The following is a 14,920-nucleotide window of genomic DNA, read 5'->3' on the forward strand; positions in this document are numbered from 1 at the left end:
ACAGTGTACCTACCGATCAGTCATATAATTCTCAAAGCGATCTATATTCACACATGTACTTTGACTCTTAACGGGCCACAACAACAGTTACTGTTGCACCGTGTGCTGCACCACCATTATTGCAAAACACACCCGGCCACTATGAACTGCGACCTGTTCTGGTTTTGCCTCACTGGCAAACTAGTCAATAACATTTTAGTGCGCACACTTCTCCATGCTCACCCCCACAAACCGGTTGCTCAAGTTTTCCACCATGTTGGTTCAAGTGCATCATTTGGTGTTTTGCCTTCCAATGGCATCTTACCACACAACGTGACTTCTTACAAGTTCCAGCAGTCAGTTATAGTGCGACCTCACAGGGGGTGTTTTCAACTTGTGTGGAGAACAAACTTTGGTCATACGAGTTACCAACACCCCCCCCCCCCCCCCCCCCCCTGCACTTAAAGGAGGCCCCAGTTCCGGCTGCTCAGCTGCTCACTTCTCCCACAGCACCGCCTGTGTCTGCCACACCAGCCTTCTGCATTATTTCTGGGGTGGGTCAGTTCAACTCAGTGCCCACAGCCTACAACCCAGTTTACGGGACCCCACCGCCTACCGCGCAACCGCTCGCTCCCATGGTTTGCACTTGTCAAACATCTTTTTGAGTTGCATCACGTCTCTGACGACAACTATAAATTCCTGTGCCTTGTCACGCACCTCCATGATCATTCGGACTTAATTTGCGATCTCTTCCTCTTGCCACCACCTCCACCGAAATATGAGTTCACGAAGAAGACGTTCATAGAACGCCTTGCCTGCTCACCACAAGAATTAATCAAGATCTTGTACGAGGAACACCTGGGGAACCTTGAGCAGCCTTCAGCTACTTGTGAACGAGCATACCATGCTGGACGTCACACTGTGGGCAGTGTAGTCCGCCAAGCTGTCTACTAACCTACAGATCCACCTGCTACCGCACTCTTTCAAGTCAACTGGCTCTCATCTCCGCATCGCAGACCAACTGTAGTCATTGCTACAACAATGCCGGCCAGCTCACCATTCACCTGTAGCTGGCACAACTTCTCCCACTTACCGGCCGTCTGCCAGCAGAGCCAGGGCTCACTCCGCCTCCGCGCCTTCTACATCGCCTGGCAGCATCCGCTCGCTCTCTCCACCATCCGAGCAGTCCAGGATTGCCCACACACCATATGTGCTAGTATACATGCCAGAACAAATCGACAAGGACAAGCCTCTTCCACTGCCACAATCCCCTCCACCACCACATCTGGCTCATCTGTACTGCTGGTATCACAAAGTTTTCAGCGATAATGCTAAGAAGTGTCGGTGACCTTGCCAGCACCCATAACCCCCACACTGCACTCTGTCTACTTGTCAAAATGTCAGTCACGTAGAAACAACCACTCAGCTGGGTGGACATTTTGTCATGGCTTGATTTCCTAGTTGACACAGGTGTTGACGTGTGTATCATACCTCCACTGAAACCCGTTCGCTGGGTTGCACCCATGCTGGAAGCTTTCAATGAATTAAAGATTTCTTTAGCTCACGCCGTGACAATCGCTCACCCCAACCCCTCGGCCGAGTTGTTCATCACTACGGGTGCCAGCGACATCGCAGTGGGAGTGGTACTACAGCAACCCAAGGCAGACACTGTTTCCTCTCTTTATTTCTTCTCGAAAAATACTATCAACAGCCCAGAAGAAATACTCTGCTTTCGACAGAGAAATCCTTGTGGTCTACAAGGCCATCAAACACTTCCGCCCTGACATGGAGGGTCGCTCGTTCTTCATCTTCACGGATCACAAACCCTCTCGCAGATGCTTTCTGCAACCCCCCCCCCCCCCCTACCTTGATGTTTCCGCCACTTTCATCTAGTCTCCCAATTCCCAACCAATGTTCACTACACCAATGGCATGGACAACATCGCCGCAGATTTTTCCTGTGGATCAATACTATTTCACGCATCATTGACTTACCCTATGTGGCCACCCTAAAATCCTCCGACAAGGAATCTCAAGGTCTCCTCACAGGCCCTCATACATCCCTTGTGTTTACCAAAGCTAAATTCCCTGGCATTGTGGACGAGGTGTGGTGCAGCTGTTACGCCTGTTACTCCCACCCTCCCTATGCAGGCAGGTCTTCAACACTATGCATAACCTCGCTCATCCTGGCGTCCGTGCCACTACATGGCTCGTCTCTGAGCATTTCGTTTGGAAAAATATAAAACGGGACTGTCAGACCTGGGCATGCAGCTGAATCCCCTGCTACTGCAACAAAATCTGCTGCCACACCACCCCACCACTGGGCAAGTTCGACATCCCCCCCTCCCCCCCCCCCCCCAGGTCAATTTCATCATGTACATATCGATCTTCTTCCATCATAGGAGGGCCACAGATACATTCTATCCACAATCGACAGCATGTCCCACTGGGTAGAGGCAGTTCCCTTTCCTAACATCATTGCTGACACTGTGGCCAAGGGTTTTACCTCCTCACAGATTGCTAGGTTCGGTTGTCCGACCATCACCACCACCAACCAGCATCAGCAGTTTGAGTCTTCCCTGTTCACCATTTTACATAACGTCTGTCACAAAGAAAATTCATACCACAGCCTACCACCCACAAAGCAACGGGTTAATAGAACAGTGGCACCGCACTCTAAAAGCAGCCCTCAGGTTCCACGACTCCCTCTGGTCTGAAGCTTCCATGGGTGCTGCTCGGCCTCCATTCAATGTTCAAGCCCGACTTACAGGGAACTATCTCAGAATACGTTTTTGGGGAGAACCCAATCCTACCAGAGGAACTCAATCAGCCTCAGGTACCCGAAGATTTGCCCCCCCACCCTGGATTTCATAAGTGGTACGCACACTCACTTCAATCATGCATGCCTGCACCCACCTATCAGCCACTCCCCGCTGGACACACATGTGCCAACTGCTCTCAACACTTGTACCCATGTAATGCTGAGAGATGATTCAGTCCGACAACCTCTGCAACCACCTTCCCTTGGCCCCTTTAAAGTCCTCCGGCGGGGCGATACAACTTTCAACATCGTCATCAAAGACAGTCCGCAAACTGTTTGATTACACCGACTCAAACCAGCATTCGTGAACCCCGACGCCCCTCTGCTGGCTCAGTCTGATTCTCGTAATGACTCTCCCGCCATGGTGTCCGACAATGTTTCTCCTCGGGCCACCACGCCAATTTATTCATCCAATGCCTACCCATCACCTATCGCGGGGATTCTCAGACATGGCAACCCCCACCCCATGTGCGGGTTTCACTGCTACATCATTGACTACAGACACATCCTCTCCCATAGTCACCCTGCTCTGCAACGTACTCCCACACAGCATGGACAACATTTCAATTGTCACTCTTGATGACCGAGTTCTCGTTATACTCACAGGCACCGCGGCCTCGCCACCCAACGACCAGTTAAACGTGTGTTGTTCATAGCCTCACCCTCCCTCGTGAGTGCTACCCGATGACAATTCGCACTTTCGTGTCACCGGATGGTTCGATTAGCATCGGGGCTTGCCACACCTACACCCCACCATCCCCCGTTCCGCCCGCCTGCTCTCAGGCTGGCTGCCGCATCGTCTGTCCTCACTGACTCAACGACTTCGAGGCGGACCTGCCTCCCATCGCTCCACCTCTGCACCCCCCCCCCCCCACCCTCTACCCCAAGGCGAGGTGGAGGTCCCAGTCATGTGTCTACCATCTCGCACAACCACCAACAGCATCAATGCTCACGTGGTCTTCCCTCAAGACTCACCTGCGGTACTCCGTACTGCGGGGGGAAGGGGGGCTGTGTGGCGTCAATAGGTCATATCAATCACGAATAACATAATCTTTGGGACTCAGATAACTCACCAAAGCCGTCATGTTAATTGAGTCTGTTCTTGTACCTTGTACTGTGTGCACATGGATGATCATTGTCAAAATATATGTATGTGCATATCTGGCTCCTACCCTTGTAACCACCCCTGGTGTAAAACCTGTCCCATGCACCCTCCCACCACCACCACTCCAGTCCTGTAATCCGGAAGGTGTACACGATCAAAGGCAGAGCCACATGTGATACCACCCACGTGATTTACCAACTGACCTGCCTACACTGTGAAGCTTTCTATGTGGGAATGACCAGCAACAAACTGTCCATTCGCATGAACGGACACAGGCAGACAGTGTTTGTTGGTAATGAGGATAACCCTGTGGCTAAGCCTGCCTTGGTGCATGGCCAGCACACCTTGGCACAGTGTTACACCGTCCAGCTAATCTGGATACTTCCCACTGACACCAACCTATCAGAACTCCGGAGATGGGAACTTGCCCTTCAATATATCTTCTCTTCCCGTTACCCACCAGGCCTCAACCTCCGCTAATTTCAAGTTGCCGCCGCTCATACCTCACCTGTCATTCAATAACATCTTTGCCTCTATATTTCCGCCTCGACTGACATCTCTACCCAAACTCTTTGCCTTTATATATATATATATATATATATATATATATATATATATATATATATGTGTGTGTGTGTGTGTGTGTGTGTGTGTGTGTGTGTGTGTGTGTGTGTGTGCGCGCGCACCCACATCCTTGTCTTTCCCTCTCCTTCCCTTTTTCCTGATGAAGCAACCGTGGGTTGCGAAAGCTTGAAATTTGTTAAAGCTTGAAATTTGTTTGTTTGTTTGTGTGTGTGTGTGTGTGTGTGTGTGTGTGTGTGTGTGTGTTATTGTTTCTATCAACGTACCAACGCTTTCATTTGGTAAGTTACAGAATCTTTGTTTTTAGATATATATGTATGTGCAGATACAAATGGGGACAGTTTATTCCGTATATCGCTACTCGTATCCTGATCCCATAACGTTACCAAGAATTCCACCCTCTTTCATTGCTGTTTTAGTATTATAATCTGTTTCAACTCTGGTACAAACTAAAGACATTTGCACTTTAATTCCACTGAAAAGCAACAACACACAAAAATGCTAAATGAATAGTATAATCGTTATGTAGAGTGTGGTTTGTTACAGCAATACCATTTCGAAACAAGGTGGCATCCTCCACTTCTCCTTTATTAATTTTGTTTGTTCAGCACTAGTTTCATCCTCTGGGGTGATTCTCAACTGATTTTGTGATTCTGTACAAAACAAAATAAACAGTAGAGTCCCGTTAATCCAAACTAATTGGGACCAGACCTTGTTCTGATTACCAATTTGTTCAGATTAACCAGAATTACGGTGAAGAGTTTCTAGAATGAAGTATACCAAGCAGATAAATAGGTACACCATGGTAACAAATGGGAACACGTGTGGGAACAATGGCTCACTCTCACTCCCTGCCCTTGTTGTGCATTGTTGAGACCTTTGTAGTGTCTGAGGGCAGTGCTCTGCCAGTTGGCTCACAAAGCACTTGGTTATGTTACTTATTGACCAATGGCACATGTAACTGTTGTGACTCACCGATCTTTCAAAGTGCCACCGCGCAGTTATGCGCGTCCTCTACATGTGTCGCTGTCTGCCAGCCATGCAGCAGCAGCAGCGCCACCTAAGCGGCCAGCCAGCCAGCGGCCACTAGACTGACTCAGTTATGATTTGACTCTTAATGTGTACACATGTCTTACTTTGTTTACTTGATCTGTGACTTTCATGTATTGCTTGCGTCTTCCTTGAAATATATTTGTTCAACTTGAAGTTATGACAGTAACGTTGTATTGTATTCGTTCATGTGTGATGGTGTACGTATTTTCATCATGAGTAAACGGAAACATACAATGTTAACTCTCAAAGAAAACTGAAGGCTTTGAAGCAGATAGACAATGGTGAGAATGTATCTAAACTGGTAATGGAACTGGGTGTTGGTAAAGCAATCATTTTTGATTAACATCTTCAGGAAAAACACTAAGTTTGGCAGACTATGAAAAAGTTCCAGTACAATAAAGTGGATGAAGCTCTTTTCCTTTGGTTTACACAGGAAAGAGCAAGTGCAACTCCTTTGAGTGGAGCACTGGCTGAAGAGAAGGCTGTTTACCTAAACAAGTTAATGAATGGTGATGAGTCTTTTAGTGTGAGTACGGGTTGGTTGGACAGATTTTTAAAAAATCATGGAATCCGTCAGCTAACAATTAGTGGAGAGAAGCTTCCTTCCAACTGTGATGCAGCGAAGGAATACTTGGATTAGTTTGGAGAAATTATATGAGAGGGAAGGTATTACCCCCAACAAATTTGTAACACTGATGAGACTGGCCTTAATTTTACGGCATTGCCAACAAAAAGCCTGGCACCTAAAGCAGAAAACCATGCTCCTGGTTTTAAAATGTGCAAAGATCATGTGACATTATCAGCATGCAGCAACACTGCAGGTAATCACAAGCTCCCTCTAATGCTGATCAGCAAATCTGCTATGCCCAGAGATTTTATGAACTGCAACATGAAGTCCCTGTCCTTATATTATCACAACCAGACGAAAGCATGGATGGATGGTAAGCTGTTCAAAGAATGGTTTCACGGCTAGTTTGTTCCCTCTGTTCGACCGTTTTCTAAGGAAAATCATTTGTCTAGCCATGCAGTCCTTTTGATTGATAACTCACCATCTCACCCCAGCACTGAGAAATTATGTGATGGAGAAATTGCGGCGAAGTTTTTGCCGCCAAATGTTACACCACTTCTACAGCCGAAAGACCAGAGGGTACTGCAAACATTAAAACTGATTTACAGAAAACAATTTTTACGAATACTGATCCAAGATGATATCATTCCTTTAGTGGCCAAAATAAAGAACACCAATGTGAAGGATGTTTTTTATTAGGCTCCTGAGGCATGGTAGAATATTTCAGAAAATACTCTGAGAAAATCATGGAGAAAGCTGTGGACATGTATTGAATTTCAGGACAACCTAGTTGAAAATGAAGAGGAAAATCTACTACAAATGATACAGACAATCCCTGGATATGAAGAAGCTAGTGAAAGTGACATAGATGAGTGGATAGCAGCAGATGGGGCATGTGTGCAGAACATTCCTGATGCTGATTTAGTTGCTGCTGTGACTTAAGACCAGGAAGAAGTGGACTGCTGTGGCGGAAGTGACAATGAGCCTGAAAGCGACAAAGGAGAGCTGGTGCCACACCGTGACGCAGCAAAAGCCCTTGACCTTGTGCTACATTATTTGCAGCAACAGCCCACAGCTGCAACTGCTGATTTGATGTTTATGAGGCGATGGTGCAACTATGCATCATAACAGAATGTCTTCATTAAACCAAAAAACAATGAGTTTTTGTCATCTAAAAGGTAGGGATAAACTTAAGTATGTTTGACAGCTTTCCTTTCGTTGTTATGCATTGTTTAAACCAAATGTTTTCTTGCCAATTTTTCTAATACATGTTTACTGTACTGTGTAAATTAAAATAGTGTGTTTGTACAGCAGTTTACTGCACAGTTTTCCATACTTAGAGTAACATTTTTTCATGTTCGGATTAACTGAACATTCGGATTACTGGAGTCTGGATTAGCGGGACTCAGCTGTACTACACTGAGGGAATGAAAATCATGGGACAGCATTAGACACATAAACAGATGGTGGTAGCGGCACTATCATTTCTATTAAAGCAATTCACACGAAAATATTTCTGACGTGATTATGGCTGCACGATGGGAAGTAACAGACTGAACACAAAATGGTAGTTGAGGCTAGACACACAGGATATTCCATTTCAGAAATCATTATGGAAGTCAATATTCTGATATCTACAGTGTCAAGAGTGTGCTGAGAATACCAAATTTCAGGCATTACCTCTCACCACAGATAATGCAGTGGCGAACGGCCTTTACTTAATGACTGAGAGCAGCAGGATTTGCACAGAGTTCCCAGTGCTAATAGACAAGCAACACTTCGGCTAGTGATCATATCGGATGGACTCTAGACGACTGGAAAACCATGGCCTGGTCAGGTGAGGTGAGGTGAGGTGAGGTGAGTTGAGTTGTGATTTCAGTTGGTATGAGCTAATGGTAGGGTTTGAGTGTGGCGCAAACCACATGAACCCATGGACCCTAGTTGTCAACAAGGCACTGTGCAAGCTGTTGGTGGCTCCATAATGGTGTGGGTTGTTTTTGAAATGGAATGGGTCCTCTGGTTCCACTGAACTGATCATTGACTGATGATGGTTATGTTTGGGTACTTTGAGACCATTTGCAGCCATTCACAGACTTCATGTTCCCAAACAATGATGTCATGTCACTGGACCACAACTGTTCACATCTGGTTCGAAGAACATTCTGGACAATTGGAGTGAATGGTTTGGCCACCCAGATTGCTTGCCATGGACCCAATAAAACACTTATGGGACATAATTAAAAGGATAATTTGTGCACAACATCCTTCACTGGCAACACTTCCACAATTACGGTCAGCAACAGAGACAGCATGGCTCAGTATTTCTGCAGGCACTTACAACTTGAATACATGCCAGGTCAAGTTGCTGCACTGCACCGCATAGAATTAGAGCCCACACAATATTAGGAGGTATCCCACATCTTTTGTCACCTCAGTGTATATTATCTTCAAACCAGAAATGTAATGATGTAAATGTATTTTAAACACAGAACCACAGAATCACTTTAGAGTACCATAGAAGGCTGAAACTAGTTGTGAACAAATGAAATTAATATAGGAAGATGGAAAATGTCACCTTCATTTATCAAAGCACTGCTGAAGTACGTGCTATGAAGGATTTATGATTGTTTAACAATTTTTCACAAAAGATATTGGTAACAACCAAATATTCATTTCCACTCACCGAGCAAATGGTAGTTAGACTCCCGCTCATACTTGAAGGTTAGCCGACCATATGATACGTGATTTAAGTTCTTCAGCCATTCAAAGAATGATACTGTGACACCACCGGCATTGATGTAGAGGTCAGGGATTACAAGAATATTGCGCTCAATCAGTATCTTGTCAGCTGCTGGTGTTGTAGGTCCATTAGCAGCCTCTGCAATAATCTGTGAAAGTATATAGGATGGTAACTGACAAGAAAAAAATCAAACAATATATAACTTAGAAGTAAGTCGAAAGAATCCATTGCATTTATGTCTTTTTTTCAAATCTGGACCCAATGTGAGCTATGTTATGTCTTAATAAATCAAGGAGACTTTAGAATAATTATTATTAAATTTGAAAAATGGTTTAAAGTGCTGCATGTAAGACAATACCTTTGCTTGGATACGATGAGCGTTTTGCTTTGTGATAACCTTTTCAATAGCTGCAGGGACAAAAATATCACACTCTTCATACATAAGATTCTCTCCTTGGTAAGGCTGTGCTCCAGGAAACCCTACTACAGTTCCATTTTCAATACGATAATCTTCTAGTTGCTGCAATAATAGAAAAAGCAATATTCATCAAATTTGCTCATCTATGACATGCCACCTGAAACATAACTAAGAGAATAAATCACTTCAAAGGCAAAAAACATTTCGCTTAAGTTGTTCAATTTATTTATAATGCTTATCACAATATTTCATTCTCTTTATACTGCTCAGAAGACTGTCAGCAAAACAGGTATCTGTAAGTGTAAATAACAACTGGAAACATGCATGGAGAATCATGACTGATTCTTGCACATTCAACGGAGTACAATATCTCAGATGCAAAATGAGAGTTACAACTGTACAACATGAAATGATCTAACCCCTCGCCAGACAAAAAAGTTTAAACTTACTGGCACATTAAAACTGTGTGCCGGACCAAGACTCGAACTCAGGACCTTTGCCTTTCGCGGGCAAGTGCTCTACCAAATGAGCTACCAAGCACGACTCACAACCCGCCCTCACAACTTTACTTCCACCAGTACCTCATTTCCTACCTTCCAAACTTCACAGAAGCTAAAAAAGTAGTTGTGAATCATTTTCAACAAAAAATAATTTTGTTAAAAGAACTATACAATAGAATTCATTAGTGTGTAGAATGCTGAATTTCGGTGGTTATATATATTGCCATCTGCCTTCACCACACACACACAGAAAATCCCCAGCAGTGACAGTACACTGTCTGCATTTCTCTGTCATGTTTCACACTTCTCTCTTTTTGTTGATTTTTTTTTTACAATTTTCCTTACATTTTTTACATCTCTTTCTTTTTATACATAACTGTACTCCACCTTTTCTTTTATCTCAATCTTATTATGCCTGCTGTGCACCCCTAGTTTGTTGTTGGTAGTTGTGTGTGATCTACAGATTAGTTTATACTCATTAATTAACTGGAATTATAACCTCTAATATATTTCAGCACAACATCTGAGTCACACAATAAATCTCTCACATTCCACTTTAACAAAAGTTTTGATTATCCAAGGCACTTGTTCAACACCAGAGTGCAAGTTTCTTCCTTTTTCAGCCCCCCCCCCCTTTTTTTAAGCACAGAAGCTGGATTTGTCACAACAGAAGTTTCTGGAAAACATTATAAAACATTACAGTCAACCACTCAAAATGTAAATAGTTCCAACATTCACAAACTTTAACAAGATTTTAATGACTTATTAACACACAAACCAACCAATTTTTATATTGGAACATCTGTTATGGCAGTAATAGAATTGATTAACTTTTTCTCAACTTTGTGAACTTACTGATTGTTACCTTTTTATACAGAAGGCACAGTGCAATGCCAAGGTTGGGGAGTAGCTCTGGTTGTCTATCAGTTGTTATTGGTGGTAAAAAATTGACGACGTGAAAGATTTGTTTGGAAGAAAAAATGCACCAATCAGCAGCTTAACCTGGGTCGCTTTTCAGCCTTAGAAACTACCAAACTTTCCAGATAAGGATATTTTAGTTTAATTTATTCCTTCTGTCACAACATTATGTGCAAATATGACTATTTTAAAGTAGTTGCACTACTGCAGCTACATAATTGGCTGTAATTTACAGGTACATGTAACACTTTCCTGTGTTTTTCATTATTTTACCATAATGTACTGCTTGATATAAGATATATTGTATTCTAATAAATTCACTGCACACTATTCATGTTTATTTACTACTTTCTTTCTACTTGCTAGTTCAATACTTGTTTACATCATTTTTCCTAACAAAATAAGAAATACAATTTCCCTTTCTTACCTTTGGGTCAATTCCTTCTGGATTGTAGATCGAGCCATCTCTTTCAATTATTCCTATGCACACGGCACCTGCACGATGCAGATATCTCATAGTGTGAAGACCAACATTACCAAATCCCTGAAAGAAAACAAACATTTTTAATTTTTGGAACTCTTAATAAAAAAATAATACATAATATGGATTCATCAATTACTGTATTGGTACAGTAAGTTGTGGCAGATACTCTTATGTCAAAAGATTCACTGGTGATGAAGTTGCTATCAAATGAAAATAAGGCTATCATGATGAAATATCATCGTGACCGGTACAAATTTACATTTAAATCTATAATCTGCAAATCACTGCATGTACTTTCCATTTTACCCTATGTTAAGGTTTTGTTTTATTCCATTTGTATCTGCTGTGTTTGAATAATGATTGCTCACACACCAATGTGACTAATGACTGCTCACACACTTATATGCATGCTGTAATTAATCTTGTCTTCAAAATTCTTATGAAAGCAGTACTCACACTTAGGGAGCTGTAGTATGTTTTTAAATCCCTCTCTTGGAGCAGGTTCTTTAAACTTTAAGTAGGTTTTAATAGGATAGCTGGCATCTATCTTCCATCATCTGCCAATTCAGTTTTTCCCAGCACCTCTGTGATGCTCTCTCATGGGTCCAACAAACTTATGACCTTTTTTCTTGCGTGTCCTTTTGTTCATTCAATATCTACTGTTATTCTTTTTTCACAGAGGTCCCATATCCTTTTACAATATTCTAGAATGGGTCACACGAGTGTGTTTTGTACGCTATCTAGTTTGTAAACTGACTGCATTCCTCTAGTATACTACCAGTGATGCTAAGTCTGTTACCTGGTTTATTACCTATGTGATCAATCTATTTCATATTTTGCAAAACTGTTACACCCAGTTACTTTTATCCATTTACTGATTCCAATTGTTACTCACTGATACTGCAGTCAAAGGATGCTACTTTTTGCATTTTGTGGTGTGCCCATTTTCACATTTTTCAACATTTGAAGTTTCCAATCTCTGCACCACTTTAACACCCTGATAAGATGTGATAGCACAGTTGTGGAGCTTTTCCAAGGTAGTATTACTTCATTATGGATAACTATATCATCTGTGAAATCTGAGGTTACTATTAATATTGTCTGCAAGGCCATTAATATACAATATGTACAGCTAGATTCCCAGCTCACTTCCTTGGGGCTTCTATTTCTGTTGCTGACTCTCCAGACAGAAATCCTCACTGCAGTTAAATTTCAGATGTTATCTCACACCACATAGTTTTGATGACTGGTGCAAATGTAGCACTTAGTCAAATGCTTTATGAAAGTCAAGAAATATTGCATCTTCATGACAGTTTTCAACCATGGATTTCAGGATGTAATGTGAAAGAAGCTCCAGTAGGGTTTCACACACAACCACTCTTTTCAGAATCTATGCTGGTTGGCATGGAGGTTATTTTGTTCGAGATACCTCATTACATTTGAGCTTGTATGTTCAGAGATTCTTTAACAGATGGAAGTGAAGGATATTGGGTGGGAATTTTGTGTATCACTTCGGTTACCCTTCCTAACAGACATGTGCTTTCTCCCAACTTATGAGCACAGTTTTTTGTTTGAGCAAACTACAATATTTTACAGTTTACAGTTGGTCCTTGGGGATATTTTCAATTTTAGTCATTGCAACTGTTTCTCAGTGTCTTCTCATCAAACAACTGACCACACTGTTTCATGTAACTTTCAACGACCATCCGCTGCTCCATTTCGAATACCATTGTTTCCGTTGCACTGCTCCACTGACATTGACACAGCCTGCACTGAAGTCTCAACCAGTGTGGATCACGTGGTGGGCTTACATGTGGTATGCACATCACGGTGTGGTTATATGCATAAATTCATGTTCAATCGTATCCACTCATCTGGGCCACTTTTATTTGCCCCACCCTGTGCTATTTAAAAGTAGGATTTCGTTGGAAATGGCTTTGTTAATTCAGGACCTTACTGTACTTAAGTTTTCTGCAAAAATCTCACTGCTGTACTCAGTATTTTGTGAGCTTCACTGCTTTTTAACAGCACTTCAAGGTCTGGCACATTGCAGCGAAAGTTTCAGCAGTTAACTACTAGGATTTTAATATGCTCAGCAATGGATACCCTTTCTTGATTCTCATGATAGTTCTTCATTGTCTCCAAACTTTACCATTCTATGGACTGAATAGCAATGTTCAGTACGTAGTTCACACTTGGCGCACTGAGGTGACATTACAGTTAACCCTATGGCACAAGTCCAGGAAGTTTCAGCTTAGTTTTTCACAGAACCTTCAAAGTATCTGGTTCGAGCCTTCCACCCTAATTAGAACCAAGATGCCATCATCATTTCTGGGGACAAAGGTACAGGCAATGAGCTTCAGGGAATTCCATAGGCATACTCAATCTTCTCCCCCAATCATGGAATGATTGGATTATTAACATGGAGCCCACACACCAGGCATAGTTTGTTTCAATATGTACCACAATCTGCATTGGTTGGCAACATTTCCCTCAATGGCTGCCAGAACAGCCGCTTCAACGTGTTTAATTTGGCCTCTAGGCATGCACAATGAGTGCAAAAGGTGAGCCTTCTCACCCCTTGGTACATTTGACTTGACAGTGAAGGAAAGGTATGACTGGCTCAGTTTCATCAAGGTACAGCACCCAGAACTTGTTGGTTAGGAGGATGGGTGTGTTGAGGTATGGAGCCCCTGGACCTACCATTGACAGCACTCAGTCAAGTAAATGTGTGGTGATGGATCTTTTGTTCTCTGTAGAGGAGGCAGTATCCACAGGAGAGGGTAATACTTGAGGTACCTTCAGCACCTCTGGTACATATTTCTTGGTGCAGTATATCTGGTTCATGTCTCTTGGTAGCCTTTCCAATACACCCATTCACAGCAGCTTGAAATGCAAGTTGTTTGTGGATGACCCGGTTTTGTCACTGGAAGGCAGCACCAAACAATGAAAAAACTAAAGTGATTGGCTTGCAACTGCTGTGAGGTTGATAGGAAGAATGGGCCACCTACAGAGTAGAGAAAGGTGGGACTGTTCCGTTTGACTGGGACAGAATGCTCGTGAAGAACCTAAATGTGACCCGATACGTTTTTGTGTAGTTTGGTTTCACAAGTGGCCACTTTTATTAATTTTTTTTAAAGGACGTAAGTTTGAACTAAAATTTACTTTTGAATATTAAATGTTTTGTTTTATTTACCTGTGTTATCACTTCATCATCATCATCATCATCATCATCATCATCATCATCATCATCATCATCATCATCATCATCAAGTGACAGTATGAATATTTGTTAGTTCTGGATCATTCTAAGTTTTTTGGGGGGTTGAAGTATCACACAGTTCAACTGAATTATTTTGTCACCAAATGTCTTTGTTAAAACAAGCTTCTAATCATGTGACAGCAGTCAAGATGATTTCCAGGTGGTTACTTGCAACTAACTTGTCCTACACCCTAGAACAGTATTCACAGTGGGGCTGCATTGTGTCTGGTGCAATAGATCAAGAACAGTAAACAAATAACTTTCAATTAAGCTTGTCGATTCTCTCAATTTCTGTATGTGCTACCTACTAATATTACAAATTTAAATAACTTAAGCAATTAGCACCCAACAGAGATGTTTCTGGTACAAGACAAAAACCTGGCATAAAATTTACCAATTCTGTGAAGCTATTTGGAACCGTACCACTACACTGTAGGCGGTTTTCCACACGGTTGGTGTAAAATTAGTTATTTCAGCCTGCCTTTTAAGCC

At 42.5% G+C, this 14,920-nt stretch overlaps 1 protein-coding gene across 1 annotated transcript in view; it reads right to left on the reverse strand.

The window, feature by feature from the left end:
- LOC126091974 (glutamate dehydrogenase, mitochondrial) overlaps positions 1–14,920 on the reverse strand; it is a 165,217-nt gene that overhangs the window by 20,540 nt on the left and 129,757 nt on the right. Inside the window, exons 5-7 of the mRNA XM_049907333.1 lie at positions 11,111–11,227; positions 9,206–9,367; positions 8,791–8,995 (exon numbers count right to left, since the gene is read on the reverse strand). Of these exons, the coding sequence (XP_049763290.1) occupies positions 8,791–8,995; positions 9,206–9,367; positions 11,111–11,227 (484 nt within the window). The remainder of the gene's footprint in view (positions 1–8,790; positions 8,996–9,205; positions 9,368–11,110; positions 11,228–14,920) is intronic.

Source organism: Schistocerca cancellata, chromosome 7, assembly GCF_023864275.1.
Source record: "Schistocerca cancellata isolate TAMUIC-IGC-003103 chromosome 7, iqSchCanc2.1, whole genome shotgun sequence".
NCBI lineage: Eukaryota > Metazoa > Arthropoda > Insecta > Orthoptera > Acrididae > Schistocerca > Schistocerca cancellata.